General features: G+C 32.7%; 1 protein-coding gene across 1 annotated transcript in view; it reads right to left on the reverse strand.

The window, feature by feature from the left end:
* PHYHIPL (phytanoyl-CoA 2-hydroxylase interacting protein like) overlaps window positions 1-24,113 on the reverse strand; it is a 62,624-nt gene that overhangs the window by 10,959 nt on the left and 27,552 nt on the right. The window contains exon 2 of the mRNA XM_069460735.1: window positions 1,293-1,489. Coding sequence (XP_069316836.1) covers window positions 1,293-1,489 — 197 coding nt within the window. The remainder of the gene's footprint in view (window positions 1-1,292; window positions 1,490-24,113) is intronic.

Consider the following 24,113-nt stretch of genomic DNA (forward strand, 5'->3'; position numbering starts at 1 on the left):
ATTAATAAGGTAATTAAATCTGTTCGTTGAATATTCACTGTATTTTCAAGGATATAGTATTCTAAGTGTGGAGGTCAAATCTCGAACTATTCATCATTTAATTCTAAATATTTCAAAGTTGCATGAAGAAGGCAAAGTTAGCAGAGAATATCTATCACCAGAAAGCATAAGCAGAATTGGAACTCAGGAAAAACAATGACTTATCAGTCCTGTTCTCTCTTTCACACTTATCTATAGTATGTCTGATCCATACTTTAGTATGTATAATTGCACATCTAGTAAAAGGCAAAATTTGCAGACAAGACAGTTCTTCCAAAATATTTCCCAAGTTAAAATTTACTGTCAATATAAAAAATACACCAGATTGTCATCATCAGTGAAAACAAGGAAACATAAGAAAGAATACCTAAACCAGATAACTGTTATCCTCTCTATAGCTATTTCTGGAGGGAGATATGTATCAGATTTATGTAGATAGGTATATGACTAAATATCAGAGAAATATTATATATCTAAAACCTCTAGAGGTTAACAAATTTCATTCTCAAAACAAAAAAGCAAAAAGACAAAAAAAATTCAAAACAAAAAATGAAAAGCAAAAGAAAGCTGACTATGTAAAGCAATTTTCAGCCCTAAAGTGTTTTAACAAATACCTTAAAGTTTATAAACTGCAGCAGATTTCTTTTTTGGCGGTTGGTGGGGGAGGGACCGGGCAGGGAACAATTGTGTGCTTCAATGGAAAATACTCCTCTCACTATCTGCTTCTGCTATGGAAGCTATTTTACAACTCTATAATTTGTAGAAACTGATAAAAATTCAGTTGTTTTTAAATATGAAATATATTCATTTGCATATACTTTTATAAACATATGCAAATGGATTCTATTTAGTGGAGAACAACCCTCCTCTTCCCCCTATCCTTACCCCTTCCACTTGTACTTCCATTTTAATGTACTAGGTCTATAAATGAGTCTTTTCTTTGGATTATTCTTTGATCTAGTTATAATATCTCATCAGTTTCCTCATTAATGAGTTAAATAAAATCTTTAACACATGTTGGTTTTTATGTCTATATGATTAGTCATGATTTTACTTCTAACCAATAAGCATGGCATTTCATTTTCTTACAAAATTTTTTACAGGGATAGGGTTTTTAAATCACATATAATTTTTATTCTTCCCAATGTCCAATACATCATATAAGTTACTAATAGAACATTGTTCTTCCTTTCAAAATGTCCTCATACTTAGAAAGTTTTAAGATGCAAAGTAATGTATTTGTTAGATTTTACCTTGTGTTTAAATTTATTGGAGTTCTTGTTCTCTTTCTTGTTGAGGTCAATGAAATAGTGTGTAATACGGTCCTTTGATTTTGAATCCATTTCCCATGAAATCTTGAATGAGTCGCATGTAATATTGCTGATTTTGATGTTATGTGGTACAGGAAGTTCTTCCATCTCTGCTATGCCACTGTCTTGTGACTTGTTCCCTGCAAGAATACAATGCACAGAAAGTTAGATTCTAATTAATGAATTTTTCCAGTTTTTAAGGTCATTAGCTGTGTACTTATTTCTAAACTCACCTCATTAGTAAATCTGAGATTTTATTTTATTCAAAAAGTAATTTGAGTGTTAATGATAGTGAAGGATGTTTACAAGGTCATATTACCAATAAAAAGCAGAGATGACTTGATCTTTCCCATTTCTACATTTTCAATTTATTTTTCCAATTTCTGCTTTCACAGAGTGAAAAAAAAAAACACTGATGCTCCATCTTTCTAATCTATGACAGATTAATCTTACATGATTAAATTCCCTCTGGAAAGCCCTAAGAAACCACTTTTTTCCTATGTAACCAATCAATTCTGCTCTAAAGTATTATCAGATGTTTTAAGCCAGCTGACTTCATAGAGATGTTGATAATGAAAAGATCCAGTCAAATAAAGGAAACGTTTCTTTAAAGTCTATGAGGTAGCAGTGATAGTCTATAAAAATTATCCCTCCTCTTTCATTCTGGAAACATTAAATACAGAAACAGCATGTAATAGTTATATTAAAATACAAATAAAATTGAGTATCATCCACTAACAAGTTATTATGTCTAGGATTACTCTAGAAATCTTTTACTTGTGGTATCTTGATAAATTTAATTTTGAATGCTGAAACAACAGATAAAGCTAACAGAAAAAAGGCAACTGCCATGTTGGTTGATATTAAAATCCTGAAGAATTGATCTGACACCTGGTTACTTTAGACTTTAAAGACTATGTCTCTATTTCTACTTACAGAAAATGCCAATAATTTGGCTAACAGTATAGAGCAGGATATGGTGGACGACAAGACAAAAAGAGAAAATATAAACTTGCCAGGTTTATTTTATACATAGAAAAGACATATTGGGATTAAATTTTACTCCATTTCTTTCTATATTCCCTTTCCCCAAGCCAACATAATGTTCAGTGCCCCCAAAAGAGAAAAAAGTAAATAAAATTGCTATTCATAAGATAAAAAATGGTAGATCATAAATCAGCTACAAAACTTTTTCCTTAACAGAATAAAATAGCAAATCTTGATTGACAAAAAAATTAAAAGTAACAACAATGAATGTCGCCTTGTTGCAGTACCATCCATTTCCAGATTAGATTGTCTCTTCTCCTACACTTCCACACGAATCATCAATATAAAACTTTTAACAATTTCCAACTTCACTAAACCTTTAAGCCATGTTGTCTCATCTCAAGCTGTGTCGTGGCCAGAGAAACCTGTTACCAGTAAAACCTAATTTCGAATAATCTAAGTTCTTTGCTTTTATTTCTTGAACAATAGTTTTTTAAATCCTTCTTTCTTCTCCTGTGTGGAGAAACTGGGCTTCTTCAGAAGCCCTCTCCACAAAATTTCCAGAAAAATTACTTCATCATCTCACTTTCTTCTGCATCTGGTCTCACAGGATCCCCAAATTGCTTCTGGCCTAAACTTTTCAGAAGTCAAGGACAGGGAAGAAATCAAGTGAAATCCTTTTAATGGCCTTGGGAAAGGTAAAGGCAACAAACACTCAAACATTAGTAATTAGTAATTTTTGTTCTATTTTGAAAAGCTTACATTTCAACCTATTATTATGATTGCAGTTATCTTTAAAACATCAGTAATATTAATGAAAACTTTCTAGACTCTAATGATAGAAATTTCTGTAGAACTCATCTGTATTATAGCTAGGTCTATATAATTTCACAATTGAGTGAAAAAATAATTAAAATTGTTATTTAGGATTATGTAGAGAAAAATAAAGCTATTTTATATTTGAACCAATTTAATGAAAACTTCAATATATTAACACTAAGATACTACATTTTGCCATTTAAACTTCCACCATGATTATCTTATTCAACCTTTAAAGTCACAAATGTGACTAAGTATTATATTCATAGAATATAATACTTTGTTTTATACATTTTTTTCTTCTAATTGTTAACATTTGAGAAAAAAACTGTTACCTTTATTAAAATGTGAAAACTATTGTTCAAATTAAGTTTTCCCCATTGGCAATAACATAAAGCTTAAATCTATAAAGAATTTGTTATATCAAGAATCTTCATTTTCAAGCTATTCATCATGGTCCCAGTTCTTAACAAAACTATTAGATTATGCAACTTTATGCAACTTTCCTACTTGGGTAGGGCAAGTAAAAAACTTAAATGCTATGAGTTTACATGTAACTTCCTCATACTCCGCGAATCAATTTTTAACTGAGATTTTGAAATAAGTGACAGAAGACAATGATTTTGTTCATAAAAACTGATGAAACAACAGTGATCCACATGACAATAATAATCAATAATTAGCCAGTACTATCTTAGTTCTGTCAGTCAAGTTTACTTCCAAATATAGCTTTCTTTTCTTAGTAAGACTTCATGTTTTGGGTAATTCTAGCTACATTTGTCTATTTTACATGCCAAATGATTCTAACATCTGTGGCTACACTGCTGATTGGTAAAACTAAATGCAGAGCAAATAAATGGTTTCATACATGTTTGTCTATCTAAAGCATGAAAGTTACTTTTGAGAACAAACATTTCAAAAGCAGGTTCTATCAACAGCAATTATTGAAATGCAAGCTGAAAACACTGCTAAATTATATATAGGGCTCTTCTCTCACTGAACTCATTACCTTACAAAATGATCAAATTAAAAAAAAACTTTATTGTGATATAATTCACATACCATACAATTTACTCATTTAAAGTATACAGTATATTTAAAGTATATATTGAATGGCTTTTAATAGATTCAGACTTGTGCATCCATTCCTATGATCAATTATAGAACATTTTCTTTACCCCAAAATGAAACCCCACACACCTAGGCCATCACCTCTCTCTCTCTCTCTCTCTCTCACACACACACACACACACACACACACACATCCAACCCTCACACATTCCCTCCCTTCAGCCCTAAACAACCACAAATCTATTTTCTATCTCCATAAATTTGGTTATTCTGTACATTTCATATGAATGGTATCATACAACATGAGGTCCTTCATGACTGGCTTTTTTCACTTAGCATCATGTTTTTAAGGTTCACCCATGTTGGGTCAGTACTTCTTATTATTGCTGAATATTCCATTGTATGGATATATACCACCTTTTGTTTACCTATTCATCAGCTGATAGACGTTTGGATTGTTTCCACTTTGGGGGCAATTACAAACAATGCTACTGTGAACATTCGTGAACAATTTCTGTGTGAACATACATTTTCATTTCTCGTTGGTATATACCTAAGAGTAGAATTGCTGGATCATATGGTAACTCTATGTTTAACTTACTGAGGAAATGCCAGAATGTCTTCCAAAGGAGCTGCCCGATTTGACATTCCCACGAGCAACATATGAGGGTTACAATTTCTCCACATCCTTACCAACATTTAATATTATCTTTTTTATTACAGTAATCTTAGTGGGTGTGTAATGGTATCTCATTGTAGTTTTAATTTACATTTTCCTGATAGCTAATGATGTTGAGCATCTTTTCATGTGTTTACTGGCCATTTGCCTATCTTCTTTAAAGAAATGATTATTCAGATCCTTTGCCATTTTTAAAAACTGAATTATCCTTTTACTACTGAGTTGTAATGATACTTTTATATTCTAGATACAAGTCCTTTATCAGATATATAATTTGCAAAAGTGTTCTCTCATTCTGAAGTTTGTCTTTTTAGTTTTTTGAAGCACGAAAGATAATTTTGATGACGTCCAACTTACATATTTTTCTTTTGTTGCCCATACATTTGTGTCATATTTAAGAAAACATTGACTAATACAACATCATGAAGATTTACAACTGTATTTTCTTCTAAGAGCCTTACAATTTTAATTCTTGCATTTAGGTTTTCGATCCATTTTGAGTTGGTTTTTGTATATGGTGTGATCAATTCTGAGTTAGTTTTTGTAAATGGTTTGAAGTGAGGTCTGGCTTCATTCTTTTTCATGTGGACATGTAGTTGTCTCAGCATCATTTGTTGAAAATATTATTCCTTCCTAATTGCCTTGGCACTCTTGACAAAAGTCAATTGACCATAAATATAAAGTTTATTTCTATATTCTCTATTCCATTGATCTCTATCCCTAATTCCAGTACCACATTATCTTGATTACTATAGCACTGTCGTAAGTTTTGAAATTAAGAAGTGTGAGTACTTCAACTTTGTTATTCTTTTCAATACTGTTTTAGCTATTCTGGGTCCCTTGAATTTCCATATGAATTTTAGGATCAACTTATCCACTTCAGCAAAGAAGTTAGATGAAATTTTGATATGGTTTGAGCTGAACCTGTAAATCAGTCTGGAGTATTATCATCTTTTTAAAAAATTTTTTAAATTTTTTAAATTCATGATATTATGGGGATACAAACATTTTGGTTACATGTAATGCATTTGCCTCACCCAAGCCAGGGCTACAAGCATGTCCTTCCCCCATACAGTGAGCTCCTCTTCCATTAGTTGTGGGTTTATCCCCACCACCCCCACCACCTGACCAGCACCCAATGAGTATTACTATCTTAATGATATTGTCTTCTAATCAATGAACATGAGATGTCTTGCCATTTACTTATATTTTCTTTAGTTTCTTCTAACATGATCAGATCTTAAATGCCATAAATAACCCTGAGTGTTTAAAGAGAAAGTCAATTTACATTATCAATGAAAAGATCACTGAAGATTCATTCTCTTTTAAAAGTCTATTATGGAAGTTTACAAGCATACATTAAGTAGAGAAAATAATATACTGAATCCCCACATACCTAAAAATCAACTTCTAAAATTATCAAGATTTTGCCATTTATGTTTCATTTATTTACCATCTGGCTTTGAATTCATTCATCTTTTTATCTTCTTTTTAGGCAAGATTTTATTTTGATATAATTTCAGACTTACAGAAAAGTTGTAAGAATAGTACTAAGAGCTCCCATATGCCTTCTCCTCAGATTCTCCAGTTGTTATCATTTTATCAAGTTTGCTTTATCTTCTCCCTCTCCCTCCCCTCCACATCTTTCTCTCTACAGATACACATACACATTTTCCTGAGTACACATTTAAGAATAAATTGCCCACAATTGTGGTCTTTTATTCCTTAATACTTCCATATATATTTTATGCAGAAAAAAAGACACTCTCTTATACAACCAGAGTACAATGATCAAACTCAGAAAGTTTCTATTATCCTTTAATCTATGGACCTCACATTTCACTATTTGTCACAAAGAAACTTCTGTATAGCAACAAAAAAACCCCAAAAAAACCCTGTTGTCTCAGATTTCAATTTAGCTGTCATGTCTCTTTTAATCTGGAACAGTGTTTCAGTCTGTTTGTCTTTTGACAGTAATTTTATAGAATGTTCCTTCACTTGGGTTTGTCTGATGTTTCTTCATCACTGAGATTATTATTTTTTTGACACAAATAGCATATACATAATGTTGTGTATGTGATATTGGTTTGTTCCATTACTGGTTAAGTTGATATTCATCATTTGGCTAGTGGCTGCAAGGCTTCTCTACTATATTTTTCCCTTTGTAATTAAACATTTTGTGGGGAGATATTTGGAGACTATATAAACATCCAGTTTTTCATCAAACTGCACCCCACTAATTATAGTATCTACTGATGATTCTACCCTGAATCAATTAGTACTATCTGTCTGCCAAAATCATGATTTTTCAATCATTCCATATACATTTATTCTTTGTGTTCTCCTATAAGGAAGAACTTTTCCTTCTCCTCCATCTATTTATTAATATTTATATTAATAACACTAAAGGCTCATGTATTCCTATTTTACTCAGTGGGTTGCAATCTGTGTTATGGTTGGTTTGAATGTTTGTGTTTGTCCAAAATTCATGTTGCAACTTAATTACTAATCCAATAGTACCGAGAGGTGGAACCTTTAGGAGGTAATTAGGTCATGAGGGTTTCTCCTTTGTGAATGGGATTAAGGCCTTCATAAAAGAGGCTTTACACAGAGTTCAGTCCTTTAGCCCTTCCACCTTCTGCCATGTGGACACACTGTTCATCCCCTCTCTGGAGGATACAGCAACAAGGTACCATCTTGAAACAGAAAGAAGCCCTCACCAGACACCAAATCTGTTGATATTTTGATATTGGGACTTCCCAGCCTCTGGAACTGTGAGAAATAAATGTCTATTATTTATAAATTATTCAGCCTCAGGAACTTTTTTATAATAGCACAAATGAATTGAGGCAATCTGTTACTATCATTTATTTTGTTGCTCAATTTGCCTCATATTTGGCCAGCAGAAGCCCTTTAAGCTGGTTCCTTTTGGCATGCCCCCGTCATTATTTGAGCACTTTCTTAGTTCATTAACAAGGTGTTCCAGGCTTATTTTATACTTTCCTGCCCCAGCCCTGGAATCAACCATTTCTCTAACTAACGGTTAGAAATGGTTCTCACTATTCTAATGGTTCATTTTAGTAGAGAATGGCATGTAGAGACTACGACCCGAGTACTAGGAATGCTCATCACTATTAAAGTGTCATTGCTTCTTGGGTTCTCAATGGCTAGAAGAGCTAGGAAATACATGCATATGTGTAGATATTCCTATCTATATTTCTATACCTATATACAACAACACAACAGGTTTATACTGTTATCTCAAATTCCAATCCAACACTACAGTGTTCATTCCAGTCTTCTCTTTATCATCTCTATAAGTACAAGTTAAGTATCCCTTATCCAAAATGCTTGTTACCAGAGTGTTTTGGATTTTGAATATTTTTAGATTTTGGAATATTTACATTATACTTACATGTTGAGCATCCCTAATCTGAAAATTCAAAATCTAAAATGCTCCAATGAGCACTTCCTTTGAGTGTCACATCAGGGCTCAGAAAGTTTTGGATACTGGAGCATTTCAGATTTTGAATTAGGGATACTCAACCTCTACTTCAAGATTGAGAAACCTGGCTCTCACTATTCATGATACATTTACTTATTTGCTCAACAAAGAATATACTGAAGTGGTTTCTGAATTGTTGATTCATTTCACTAAAGGAAAACAAATCTATCAACTAGATCAATATTTACTTATAATTCTTTTTGTCTTTAGTCTGAGAGTATAAAATCAAAATAATATTTTTAAAAATTATGTGAAAATTCCAACTTAAAAAACTCAAGAATAATTTTTACCTAAAAATATTGAACTTTAGTAAATAATATACATTTTATACAAGTATTGGGGGTAAAGTATTTAGTATCTATTACTTTGAAATGCATCAAAGTAAGATAGATGGGAAGACAATGAATATGTATAAATTAAATCAGCATCAAATGAAGCAGTGGTGTTGACTATACAATTATTTCAATTTTTGTGTTTGAAAGTTTCATAATAAAATATTAAACAAAAATAAAATATATTGCCAAAATTTACTTTTGTCCCTTCAATGTGATTATGTTATTCACTAGAAATGCAGTTTTTCATTTGTCTTAGTTTGAATATACATGCAATTAACATGGTTTCAAAAATTAGACAAAACGCAGTATTCAGGAGAAATGTCACCTCCCTATCCCTGTTTTTACCTAGCCCCTGCAGATAACTGAGATAACATTAAGGGTCAAATTAGGCTCATGGGAATCAGAAATATTATCCAGCATCAAATTTTACGAATAATTGAAAGGATAAAGGCAATCTTAAGACATAGGCAATACATGGAAAAGACTGAGACTGTCAAGCGAACTCCCAAATCCTTCTATGCTCCCTGCTACCCCCCACCTCCAGTTAATATGCCCTCTATTGAGATTTTAACGTGTAATGTTATAAAAGATGCATATGAAATAACATTTACACATAGGGAGCAACTTCAGTTAGGTGGTATCTCTTTAATATCCCTAAATTATATGGTTTCAATAACATTTTCCAGGGAGCAATGTTTCATAAACCTATAAATTTCAAGCTTATTGACAATAAGAGCAGGTATAATTCCTAAAAGCATTTCACAAGAAAAAAAAATAAAAAGTATAATTTATACATCTTACAGACACATAAATTTATGTGTCTACATGTACACCTATACCTTATATTTATATCTTTTTAAAATGTACTTAATCTGCTTTCTTATTTAACCTTTTACTATCTGGTTTTATAGCTGATAATGATATCCTCTGGCTCCTATCTATTGTCTATATAACAATCAATGAGCTTATTTCACTTTTTCCTTTCCTCCCATTTTTTAGTTATATTATTTCTACTTTTGCCAGAATATACTTTTATATATTATTTTTCTTCCTTCATCCTCTCACCCTTTTTTTTAGTATTAGATCTAAAATTAGAAATATTAAATGCTCCATCAAATACATTATGTATAGCACTCTCTGGTAGCCTGCTGGAATGGGCTAATGAGTGCAGAACTCCTTGAGTTCTGGTTTGCTTAGGCTTCTCCTTCTCTATACCCTTGATAATTGAAGGACATATTGGGGCAATATATACTTTTTTCCCTTGAGTTTTGTGAAAATGCTGCACCTTTCCTGTTTTGCTTTGTGTGTTTATTTTGAGTAATATTATGCCAGTCTAATTCTCTTACTTTTGTGAATTTTTTGTTCCTTTAATTAAAGAACTCTGATCATTTTTTTCTTTATCATTAAAGTCTAACAGTTTTAATTGTATATGCCTTGGAGTTGTTCTGGAATAGGGTTTTAAATATTAGTTCTCTTTCATTATTTTCTTTTGCACTTTTTTTTTCTTTTTTTTTTGAGAGATTCCAGTAAAACATATATTGGATTTTACTTACTTGTCTTTCACTTAAACCACTTTCTCTCTGGCCTTTTTTACTTCTTTCATTATTTCATTTTCATTCCGTTGGTTGTTTTTCTACTTTTCTTTAATGCCCCTATTATGTTTTCATTTAAATCTATTCTTCCTTAGAATCTTTGTAATCTTTGTAGCTTTCATTTGTGATATAATATTTTTCCCCTCTGTTTCCTTTCAGAGTTCAATTTTTATTTTTTTCTGTTTTCTTTTATTTCTGATTTTATTTTCTAAATTTGAATCAAGGTGTTTTTTTCACATTCACAGGCATTTGTTTAAGGATATTTAATTAAGTTTAAAGTGTTGTAATATTTTGTTTCCTTTTTCCTGTTTTCTTCATATACATAAAGACTGCTCACGTAAGAATAGTTTACGAGATTACTAATTCAAGATCACCCCTGTCTGTTAATGTAGTATAGTTTCTATTTTTCAATGGATGGGTTTTTTTTAAGGAGGTAGAAAAGGGGATGTATGTCCTTCAATTTTACTTTTCCTGTGTTTCAAAATATCTTAAATTCTGTTGGAAAAAAAATTTAAAAAAGCGGGGGTGGGGCTGAAAAAAATTTTTTAAGTATCTTAAATTCTCCCCTCTTGCTTCTTTTACTCTTTACCAGTTTCCAAATTGCACCTCCCCCTTTCTTTTCACACATTTCTCCCAAGAAGGACAGCAAGCATGAATCCTGTGTATACTTTTTTTTTTTTTTTTTTTTTTTTTTTTGAGACAGAGTCTTGCTCTGTTGCCAGGGGTAGAGTGCTGTGGCGTCAGCCTAGCTCACAGCAACCTCAAACTCCTGGCCTTAAGCGATCCTCCTGCCTCAGCCTCCCGAGTAGCTGGGACTACAGGCGTGTGCTACTATGCCTGGCTAATTTTTTCTACATATATTTTTAGTTGCCTGGCTAGTTTCTTTGTATTTTTAGTAGAGACGGGGTCTCGCTCTTGCTCAGGCTGGTCTAGAACTCCTGACCTTGAGCTATCCTCTCACCTCAGTTTCCCAGAGTGCTAGGATTACAGGCGTCAGCCACCGCACCCAGCCCTGTGTATACTTTTAAGTCTCTTCCTTATAGCAACTGTGAGTTTTTTGCTGGTTAATCTCTGTAATACCTGGAATATGGGTTGGGAGATTTGGATTTAGGCAGCTGTCATTAACTCAGCTATTTAGAAATCAGATTCATTCACTTTTTTTTTTTTTTTTTTTTTTTTTTTTTTTTTTGAGACAGAGTCTCACTCTGTTGCCCAGGCTAGAGTGAGTGCCGTGGCGTCAGCCTAGCTCACAGCAACCTCAAACTCCTGGGCTCAAGCGATCCTCCTGCCTCAGCCTCCCGAGTAGCTGGGACTACAGGCATGCGCCACCATGCCCGGCTAATTTTTTCTATATATATTTTTGGCTGTCCATATAATTTCTTTCTATTTTTTAGTAGAGATGGGGTCTCGCTCTTGCTCAGGCTGGTCTCGAACTCCTGAGCTCAAACGATCCGCCCACCTCGGCCTCCCAGAGAGCTAGGATTACAGGCGTGAGCCACCGCGCCCGGCCTAGATTCATTCACTTTTAAAACAATTTTTACCCCGTGCTAAATTTAATCATTATTGAAAAGCATTTTTTTTTAATTTTAGTAAAATTTTCTGAAGATAACCTGTTAGGATTTGTATATTAAATCTAGGAAACTTCCCCAAGGTCACTAAAAATCAGAATGTGAAATCTCTCTTCTTGGAAGATTTTAAAATAAAATCTCTACCTTTGATGACTTTTTTGTTTGCTACTTGAGACAGGTGGTTGAACTAAGTGGCTTTTTATACTGCCTTTGACAAATCATGCAGATTTATAAAGCTGGTTGAAGATGCTTATCACTCTGCCAATTAGTTATGTGTCCCTTCAAATTTATTTTTTATTATTACAATAACTTTAAGTACCAATTATTTACATATCAAATCTAAACAACAGAAGAGGTACAAAACATATGAACTAGTTAGTGACTCAAGGATATAAAATGGGGAAGAATGTAGAAGATGCTGTAATAAAAGTCATTGTATAATCTAACTGAAATAGTTTATTAAGGGAATCAAGAAATGCTTCAGAAAACAAGTGACACTCTTCCTTGTAGGAAAAGTAAAATTTCAACAGGTGAAGACAGTAGTGGAAAGTTTGAGGACATGGCATTCTAAATAGAGGAAAGAGAAAAAGCATTAAAGGAACAGTGCTGCTTCAATTTAGTTCATTCATCACATGGTATAAGAAGAAAGTACTGAGTGAGAATGCTAAACAAGAGAAGAACGGAAATGTATCAAGGAAGTTGAGAAACCATTTTTAATAGAAAAGCTAGTGCTTGATTTAGATTAGGTGTTCAATAGGTACAAAGCTTAAGATACAATTTCATCAAAATCTATCCTTATATCCAACGACTCTCAGTTCAAATGTACCTTTCAATCATATCCAGAAAGCAATTTTCACATATGCGAGTGCACACTTTAACTCCATATATTTAGGAAGATGCATAAGAAGAGCTTTGAATCTAACTAAAGGAACTTGAAATCTACACTCACTAAAACATTGTAAGTGTACGAAAGGATAATGAGCCCATTTTACAACTACCTTCAACATTATATACCTCAATCTGTACATATATAAACCAGTGTTGTGGCATTATAAATTTCTATATATTGGCAAAATATTTTCAATATATTCTATAAGTTCTATTCTCTAAATTATCTATGCCATAAGAAATAGAGAGTACTCAAACTTGCACATTGTCTTCTTTTTCCCCCCTCATTTCTCAACAATTAACAAAGCTATTCTAAACAAACATTACTTATTACAATTCTTATTCCTTTATTTTAAGGCCATGATCCAGAATAGAAATCATTCTACATAATATTTTTGTCTCATTTTATACATGATACATGTGTATTTACCTGGTGAATACACAATACACACATATAACCACATAATATTAATAATTTTTTCTCTTTTAATGGCTTTATACTGAGACTTAAGTTATTTAACTATCCAAATCCTTATATTCCTTAGAATATTAAATTTTTTAAATATTTATCTTTATGAGCTATATCAAAGAAAAAAGTTACTTGGCTATCAAGATTACTGTATGATGTTTATACCCCAATTTGATTTATCTAAGAAAGCAGCATTTTATCTTGAATAACGATTAAAAGTGTCTCTTACTTTAATAAACTAGATGTGCTCTTGCAAATATTGCAATAGAACATATTTCTATTTATCGAGGACTTCTCTGTTTTGAGCATGTTCTTTGCACCATTGCCCCTTAGTTCTGCCAGTCTTACCATGAAAATGAGTAATTTTTCTTCCACATAGTATGTTCCCCTGAGTGCCACAATAAACGTCAATCTAATATCTCAGTTACAGTAGATCAGAGGGCCTGAAACGACTCAGTTTGAATAAAGTAAGAGAATGATTTGAAAGGTAATAAAGGTAGTTAGTTTTAATGATAAGCCTTGAGCCATCATTCTCAGAAAGACATTGCAGGTGTTAGGTTCATCTCCCTGAAAAGCAGCAGCCAAAAGCAATTTTCTCATATCATATCTTTTTTCCTTCCTAAAGTTTTAGTGATAAATCTCTAACAAAGAACAGATAGGAGAATTTTATAATTACAATTATATGTATATGTTTAAATAAATATATATTTTAATAACTTCCATTGCAAAGTTAGAGATACCATCTGCATGAGGAAAAGTACTTTCATCTTCATTAAAAACAACTTTAAAATATTGCAGTACTTTTAAATTAATGAAAGGAAAACTAATTAAGACAGTAATAAAACTCAAAACGTAACACTTAAACTATTACTTAAACTACCACAACACTTAAACCATTCTGTTTTATAATAAACTTGCAAAATGAAAATATTCTTAGTGGTAACACTGAATATTGTTGGGACTTTTAGGAAAAAATAAAAATCACCTGTAACCTCTATCCTCAGAACATGTACATATTGCTTTATAACCTATTTTTTCATTTAATAATATACTGTGAACATTTTAGCATAGCTACATATAATTTTAACCTTGTTGTATTTTATTCTATTAATCAGTCATCCTAATACCAAACATTAGATTGTTTCCAGTGTTTTCCTGCAATAAGACTTTGGTTAACACTATTCTATCTGAATTTTTCTGCACATCTGTTTTTATCTTTGAATAAATCCCAAGAAGTGCAATTGTTGAATCGTATTTGTTTTCACCAATGTGCATTACCAACTATAGTTTTAGAGTGCACCTTCATCAATTCCATATATTGTTATTTAAAATATACATGTGTTTTGATAGGCAAAAATTGAAATCTTATTTTATCTTAAAAGAACAAAAAATGAACCTTGACCTAAATTTCATACTTGACACAAAGTTAGCTCAAAATTTGTCAAAAAATTAAATGTAAAACATAAAACCATAGCTTTAAGAATAAAACCAAGAGGAAATCACTGGGACCTAGGATTAAATAGAATTCTTAAACTTAAACCAAAAGCACAATCCATAAAAGAAAAACTATTCATATCCTCTCCACCTTTATTTTGTTTTTGCCTACTTGAAGTGCTCTTCTATCATTGTTTCAGATAATTTTTCCTTATTTGTCTAAAACTTTTGCTTTATATATCATACCTTGATGCCATAGTATGAAGAATATATATGTACTCGATAGCTAGCCTTCATTGGGAATTATAGCTTTGTTCAATTAAAAATGACTTTATCATACTTAGCAAATGTAATATATTGCTATGGTTTGAATGTAGTTTGTCCCCGTCAAAACTCATGTTGAGGTTTGGTCTCCAATATGGCAGTGTTGGGAAGTGGAACCTAGTGGGAGGTGTTTGGATCATGGGGACACTGACCCCATCAATAGATTAACGCAATCACGAGAAGAGAGCTCTGGCACTTGCAGGAATGGGTTAGTTCCCAAGAGATGGGGTGTTACGAAGAGAGCCCAGATTTTCATGCATGTCTCTTTGCACACACCTGCTCACATTCCTGCCTCTCCACCATGTTTTCCTGGCCTTCCAAACTGTAACAAATAAATTTCTTTATAAATTACTCAACCTCAGGTATTCAGTTATAGCAACAGAAAATGGACTAAGACATATTAAATTACACCTTGAAATACTTTTGCATACTACTTAATTTTAATTTGCACATGTGTGGAATATCTTTCTTAATTCCCCATTTTATTTTACTCTTTGCTTTAAATCTTTTTGAGTAACTTTGTGTATCTTTTGTATTTTACCTAATTTGAATAATTTTGCCTTTTGTTAGTATTGCTCATTTATGTTTCTTCTTGCCTTTGAGATCTTATATTAAATATATTCTTTTTTTGTTGTTTCTTAGTTTCTTTCACTATATGGGCTGTATTTTCTTTGAAATACATTTTCTATTGTAATTTGGAAATTATAAATCCCATTTTTATTCTACTAGAAGTTATTTTTCTTTAGTGTCAAGTGTGAAACAAATATTAATATCTATTAAACCTTCCTTATGTAAAATGAGAGACTGACATATTAAATGTCTGAAGGTATACTCTAAGATTTTAGAGCAAACATTTTATAAATTTTTACCAAAAATAAACTATTTCCTTCAAAATAATTTATGATTTTTTTCATTCTCACACCCTCATTTATATTGATTATTTGGATTTAATTACCTAAATGGTTTTGCTCCTCAGTGTAAATCCTTTTAATATTTTAATATGACTTCTCTAATCTTGAGTTATTTAGCTTGGTTGAAGTACATTTTCAAAACATTTTTGTTTCTAAGATCAGGAAAGGATTTTAAATTATTGTGTTTCTGAAAAATTTTTTTTCTATTGTTTTTGTACATGAATAATAATTTAATACAGTATTCTTTAGGTATAACATTTTTGCCTAAAACTTTTGTAGATATTGCTCTACTGCTATGTTGTCCTCTGGCATTTAAGGTTGTTGAGAAGTTTGAGGGTGATCTGATTTTCCTTCACTTTAACCTTTCTTATCCCCCTGTTGTTTATTGAATTTTTTGTTGTTATAATTCAAGGAGGAGTCCAGTTCAAAGCCAAAAGCCTATGTACAATCTTTCACACCCTATCTTAAGTATTTACAAGGCTTGGCAGACTTCATGCTGCCAGCTACCCTCCCAACACCAGACTTGGTGCACAGTCAGTACATTACTAACTTCTAGAAGGAGTTGCAGTCAAGGTCTCAGAACACATACACCCCACCCATGTACACACACCCAGTCATGTATATCTACATCACTAGCCCAGGTACCTCTTTCTTACGGGACACCTCCACCAAGACTTCCTTACGCGGGGGTTGGCTGAGGCACTTTTTTCCCCTCTAACTTCCCCTTGGCAGTGATTTTACCACCACCACCACCACCTCTATCTGTGTTGCATGTACCTGATTCTTGCCTGGTGAAGTTCTGTGGTAAGAAATGGAATTATGGGAACTATGGGAGCTGGGCCTTCTTTTTGCCTCTTGCTTGTCCCAATAAATGAATAGGGAGTTGATTGTTATCAGTTTGGCTCTTTGTCCTAACTGATCACCTCAGCATCTGATTACACAATAATTCTTCTGTTCAATTATTCTTATCTCTTCCTTGGGAACCACAAGTATTATTGGATTAGCTTCTGTCCTCCATATATCATCTATTTTCATGTGTTTTTTCCTTTACATTCTGAAAGAAAAATTCTAAGTGTTTCCCTCATATCTCTGATTTTTTTTTCTGCAGTGTGGCTTTCCACTCTTTGCTGCTAATGAAATTTTTAAATTGGTGTAAAATTATTAATCTTCTTAAATTCTATTCTGTTCTCAATTAGGTCTCTATTAATTTATTATTATAACTAATCTTTCATATTTGTTTCATTAAGCCCAAATTTGAATTTTATTGAAAACACAAATCAGATTCTATAAAATTTACATGGTTTTACCATATAAAAAATTCTCTGAAATATGTTATTCTTTTGCCTTTTATTGCTAAATTTCCTCTCCCTATTTCTCTGTATTTTCATAGGTAGGCCTCATTTTATTTTTCTGTGTATTCATCCTTGAACAAGAAGTTTTTAGGTCAAGCATAGGATTCATGGACCCTACTTAAATCTCATTTCTTATGAGAGGATGCTATTAAAATTTTCCTCCTAGATCTTAATCTGAAGTGATAGTTATATAAGTTTCATTTCCTAGTTAAGAGATTCTAAAGTCTGTTTGAAGAGAAGAATGAAGCAAAGATTATGGACAATATCAGCAAAGAAACTTCATCCCAGTTTATCCTCTTGGTTTGGTTAATCTATTGATCAGAGACCAACTTTCCACCTCTAGTATTCTGTCTGGTCTGATTTCTTCCTTTAGTTACAATACATAGACAAGTTTGGATTCTTTCCTTAAACTGCTGATTCCTACATAAGAGAAGAGTCTTGCTATTTTGGAGATAAGCCTCATTACCACCAGGTGATTGGGTTCTACTTTCTGTGGCTCCTAGCAAATCTGCTTTTAAGAACTATTGATCCATAGCAACAAGGGAAATTTCAAATAGAGTTGTTAGCTATCCAGTCCTCTCTCCACCCACTCAGAGGGTGCTAGAACAGATCTTCCAAGAGTTTCTCTACTATTTTTCCTGTAATATTGTGTGGTTTTCTGAGGAGTCATCAAAATTTTTGTAATAGGATTTCATGCATAAATTATAACAGATCCCTCAATGAGTGCAAGGCTGATGGAAGTGTTACATAATTTTCATTGTTAAGGAAAGTTTTCCTCCATTTTTATTTTTCTTTATTCATTTTGGCCAAGGTCTTGTGGAGGGGTTAGTTTGATATTTATGCTCAAAAGTATCACCTTACTTGGAGGTTCTTTAATAAATTTTAAGAACAGTATCAGACTTTTTTTCTTTTCATCCTTTTTGTTTTCATAACTTGACTTCTTTCTGGCAGCATTCACCAGATTTGCTTATGCAGTTTATTGTAACATTAGCAGATAAAAGTAAATAGTAGAGTTACTATTTATATGCTTATAGATTTATACACTCCTCTTTCTGAGCATGGCTTTAGAGACCTAGTCAATATTTCTCAATCTTTTCATTCAACAGACTAGTACAATTTTAAACAAAAACAAGAGAATCATTTTGATGTTATGAAGAGCAAAAAGAAAACCATATTTATTACAATTACAATGTCATTTAAAAAATTACATTTAACATCAAATATAGAAATAACCTCAGAATAAAAGACAGTCTTTTAAAATTGAATAAATTTAACTTTATGAAGAATTCACTAAATTTCTTCTATTTTTCTCATTTAACAGAAGGCTGATGAAAACTTCTCTATGGCTTGGCATTGGTTCCAAGGACTGATATTTAAAAACCATTGATATAGTTCAAATGCTCTTCTTTATACATAAATAAACTAGGGCTCAGGGAGACTAAATGATGTGACTAGAGTTAGACGGTAGTCAATTAAGAGAAATAATTGCAAATCTATGTGTTTTTCCTCCAAGCCCATGGACTTTTTAATTACTACATCATGCTCTCTCTCAGTTTAGTTTCTTGTTGGGTTTCTATTTTGAATATTGTGTTACGTGGGTGATCAGGGCAGCATGGGAATAGATGCTAGTGGTAAATAGAAACGAAATTAATAATTTGGATGTTTTAGAAGCTGGTTTGTATAAAGCCCAAAACACATCACAGCCTTTAATATCCTTTCAATCTAACTGAATAGCTTAATGGTAATTCATACTCAAATTGTATAATTTCACATGGTACTGTTCTTAGACTCTTTTAATTAATTACCCATTAACTCCTAAGTCTAAAGTTAAATTGAATGAGTTTCTAATAAAAAATATGTTATCAGTCCTTTATCTGATGTGTAGTATGCAAAAATTTTTTCCCATTCTGTAGGTGGTCTGTTTATTCTTGTGACTGTTTCTTTGGCTGTGCAGAAGCTTTTTAATTTAATCATGTCCCAATCATTTATTTTTGTTGCTGCTTTGATTGCCTTGGGGGTCTTCTTCATAAATTCTTTGCCTAGGCCAATGTCTGTAAGAGTCTTTCCTATATTTTCTTCTAGAATTCTGATTGTATCACGCCTAAGGTTTAAGTCTGTTATCCACCGTGATTTGATTTTTGTGAGAGGTGAAAGCTGTGGGTCCTGTTTCAGTCTTCTACAAGTGGCTAACCAATTCTCCCAGCACCATTTATTGAATAGGGATTCTTGTCCCCAGAGTATATTCTTTCCTGCTTTGTCAAAAATTAGGTGATTATATGAGGATGGTTCTATATTTGGATTTTCTGTTGTGTTCCACTGGTCTGTGTCCCTGTACTTGTGCCAGTACCAGGCTGTTTTAAGAACCACGGCCTTGTAGTATAGTTTGAGGTCTGCCAAATTAATACTTCCCATTTTGTTTTTGTTGCTTAAAATTGCTTTTGCTATACAGGGTCTTCTCTGGTTCCATACAAAGTGTATAATTATTTTCTCTACATCTGTGAAGAATGATGTTGGTAATTTAATAGGGATTGCATTGAATCTGTAGATCACTTTGGGTAGTATAGACATTTTAACAATGTTGATTCTTCCGATCCATGAGCATGGTATATTTTTCCATCTATTTGCAAGTTCTGCTATTTCTTTTCTCAGTGTTCCATAGTTTTCCTTATAGAGGTCCTTTACCTCTTTAGTTAGGTATATACCTAGATATTTTATTTTCTTTGTTGCTATTTTGAAGGGTATTGAGTCTTTAATTTGGTTTTCTGATTGACTGTTATTGGCATATATAAATGCCTCTGATTTGTGTATATTAATTTTGTAGCCAGAGACTTTGCTATATTCGTTATTCAATTCCAGGAGTCTCATGGTTGAATCCTGCCCATCAATACATGATTGGATTAGTAAGCTGTGGTATATGTATACCATGGAATATTACTCAGCTATAAGGAATGATGAAGATACGACATCTCTATGGTTCTCCTGGAGAGAATTGGAACCCATTATATTAAGTGAAGTATCCCAAGAATGGAAAAACAAGCATCACATGTACTCACCAGAAAATTGGTTTCCCTGATCATCACCTAAATACACATCTGGGAATGACACCAATTGGATGTCAGACTGAGGTGAGGGGCGGGGGAGGGGATGGGGGTATGCCTACACAATGAGTGCATTGCGCACCGTTTGGGGAGTGGTAACACTTGAAGGTGCTGACTCGGGAAGGAGGGGTGGGGAAGGGAGGGATATATACCTACATGATGGGTGCAATGCGCATGACCTGGGGAACAGACACGCCTGGAGCTCTGACTTGGGGGGAAAGGTGGTACAGGAGCAACGTATGTAACCTGCAATTCTGTATCCCCCATAACAAGATGAAATAAAAAAAAATATATGTATAAAGGAACAAAAAAAAAAATATGTTAGTCTACACCTTTGCTGATTTTGGCCGTCTAGCCCTCACTAGGGAACATTTTGCAATATTTGAGATATTTTTGATCATCATAACTTGGGGAGGGTGCTACTGGAATCTAGTGGGTCTAAATTGTCATGCTTCATCTATGAAATAAAACATCTAATCAATTCAATCAGTTACGTTAAAAATCTCAAGTCAATTGCTTAATGTCAGTGTACATGTCCTTTGGAAAATAAATAAGATGACTGATGTTTCTGGCATCATTGAACTCAGTTATTTTTATTTTTTATTTTACTGTTATTATTTCTATACATTATTTATGGTTTCTCATCCATGTGAATATGTGTTTTACAGTTTTGGATATCCAACTTTCAGAATTAAAGAAAGCTAGGAACTGAGGATAAATATCTTAGGTATCGAAATAGACAGAAAATAAGGTGTGGGACTAGAGCATGATGGGAAGTAAAGATTATGCTACCCTACATAAGAGATGTAGGGATAGGCTTGCATATTGAGGTAACACTCAAAACAGAACATGGAGTAGATGTTCTTCAGGAAGAGACAAGCCTGAATTGCAGGACCAACCCAGGAAGGGAAATGTGAAATAGAACAAAGTTAAGGAGCAAAATAATGGAACCCACGGGCAGATCTCTGAGCTAAATCAAAGGCCGATCCAAATTTTTGAGTTGCATTTTCAACAAGGTAAACTGCATTTGTTTGTATACTTCTGAGCATTTTTCCACAAATTCCACACTTCCATTATGCTAACACTCAAATTAATTTCCTATGCTGATAGCTATATCCCACATATATAATTGTACAACTATTAGTTACAGGGTGGCTAAGAATATGCCTATTAGTCAGACAGACATGGATTTGAATTCCAGCTATGCAACATTGACCTTGAGCAATCCTCTAAGCCTCTGCTTCCTCATAGTGTAAATGAGTATGAAATAAGTTAAGCAGACATGTAAAACATTTAATATAGCATCTGGCATGCATTAGACAATAAATGTTAGCTGATTTAACATTATAAAAGGCAATTATTAATTCACTCTATCCTTTGGTCTAATTAATGCATAACTTTTCTAATTCACTCCAGAATGTCAATGCTTCCAGTAATCTTTAATGATTTTTTCTCCTGAAATCCCCCCAATTTGCTGACATTCATTAGTGTCCAGATATATATTAATACAAGTATTTTTGAGTAAATCTATACATGCTGAGAGGCTATAATTTCCCAATTTTGATGTGACATTTGAGTATAAACAATCTCTAAATTACTTCATGCTTCTCTCTCAAATATGCTATCCTTTTTATTTATTTTTTTAACCAAATCACGTTGCATATCACATCTAATTTCCTGTCTTTAAGGTCTCATTTAACCTTGTAGCTTGGTGCATTATTTCTTTCCACAGGCCTCTCCTTTTTATTTCTACACAATATATTACTTTTTATTACCTCCTTTTTATGTACCTAACCCCCTCTTTCTGAATTATTTCTTTTACATTTATGCTTACAGCACCTTCTAATTATCTGCATATTTCATATTCATTTCACATCCAAATCATCAATAAAAATTTTTAAAAAACATATTTCTCCAATAACAATAGTATTCAAATGGCATTTCACCCCAATTTTGGATCTTAAAATTTCTAATTATTCTGTGATTACAGTTCCTGGGTTTGTTTTAAATCCATGTAATAGTACTTCTTTATTATGGGAATTCCAATTTGTTTTGCAAGAAAGTTTTATGAGGTACTATTTTATTCTTCACCAATGATGAAACTGCATTTATTGAACCAGCTGCAGGGCTATTGAAACCTCCTGATACCAACACTTTCTTATAGCGTCTCATTATTCCAAGGGTTAGGAGTTACAAATGGAGAACATGGAAATTTAACTGTCACAATATTAGCAAAATAGTTCTATAGGGAATAATCTGACATCATAATTAATGAAAACTTTTCTTCTCTGTAATGGCAACCTGCATGGTCAAAAGCAGGAGAATATGACCATCCTGGAACCTCAGACTCTGAAGCCCAAGACACCAATATGAGAAACAACCTGAATGTAGTTAATTTACAAAAGTCATGGATTTTAGAGTTTTGAGCTTTTATGAGAAACCAAGAAAAACCGTTTATCTCTGCAGTGTTGAACCTTCACAAATAGCATTGGATTCTCCATTTCACAGAAGAAACACAAAATTCTGGCTTCACTGACATAAGCAGTAGCAATGATTAATGTGTCTATTTATAGGCTTATCTCTCTTAGCCATATCCAGTGTTAAATTCCAAGCTAAATTGTCTAATCAATTTTAAAATGGACGTGATCACTGCTCCTAAAGTTGAACTGATGCACTAGTAAATGAGCAGTAAAAGTTAAACTCAGTCCGTATTACTCAAAAAAATATATACATGGGCTAAAAAATAGTGAATAAAATGCAATTATTTTTTTCATCACCTCTCCTTATAAAAGCCAACACAACAACGGCAATGACAAAATGAAGGCATTTTGTTAAACAAGTTTTAAAGATGAGGTAAACTTGTTTTTCACTTGCCTCACTACTCAAAGAATGTTAAAAACTATTCAGCAAATAAAGTTGAAAAAGCCTTTGGCAGATGGTGACATAATAAAACAGGAATAGTTTTTCTAAAGTTAAACAGAAATCTGTAACAAAAGAAACAAATTTATAGGATTAAAAAACACTACATGGCAATTTTAGATACCAGGGTCTAGCCCAGGTTCTCCCACTATCTGGGAAGATCAAGGTATAAAAGGTTTCTCAGTTAACCACAATAGACAATATTTAAATATATCACCGAATCAAGGCCTTTTAGTAATAGAAACATTTATTGAGCACTTATACTGGCTAGGCAGTATTCTGAGTGTTTTATATAATTTTTAATTCTCATAAAATTTATGAATTAAGTGTTATTATACCCATTTTAACAGATGAAGAAATGAAGTACAAAGAGGTTTATATGACTTGCCCAATATGAAATAACTAATGTAAATGCCAAGACTTTAAATCCAAGATGCATAGCATTAAAATGTAGGTTCTTAATTACTATACTACAGTTGTCTTACCACAGTTGCTCTTGAACTATTTGTATTGTTTTTGGCAAATCACTTAACTAACTTTCATTATTCTTCCTTTATAAAATAAGAGAAATGGTCCACATTAGATGATTTCTGAAGTTACTTCCAACTCCAAAAGTAAGAAAACTTAAGGTTACCACACTTTTTCTCAAGTGCAATTTTCTTAAATTTCTTACATTTATTAGTTAACAGTATTTTCCATTACCTCATGATTAAATATATTTACATTCAGGAACTCAGTTCTTTAGTGATATTATATCCTGCTATAGGACAATTAATTGAGACACCATGATGTAGTGGAGCAGGAACAGAGAAG

The sequence above is a fragment of the Eulemur rufifrons genome, chromosome 28, assembly GCF_041146395.1.
Source record: "Eulemur rufifrons isolate Redbay chromosome 28, OSU_ERuf_1, whole genome shotgun sequence".
NCBI classification, from domain to species: domain Eukaryota; kingdom Metazoa; phylum Chordata; class Mammalia; order Primates; family Lemuridae; genus Eulemur; species Eulemur rufifrons.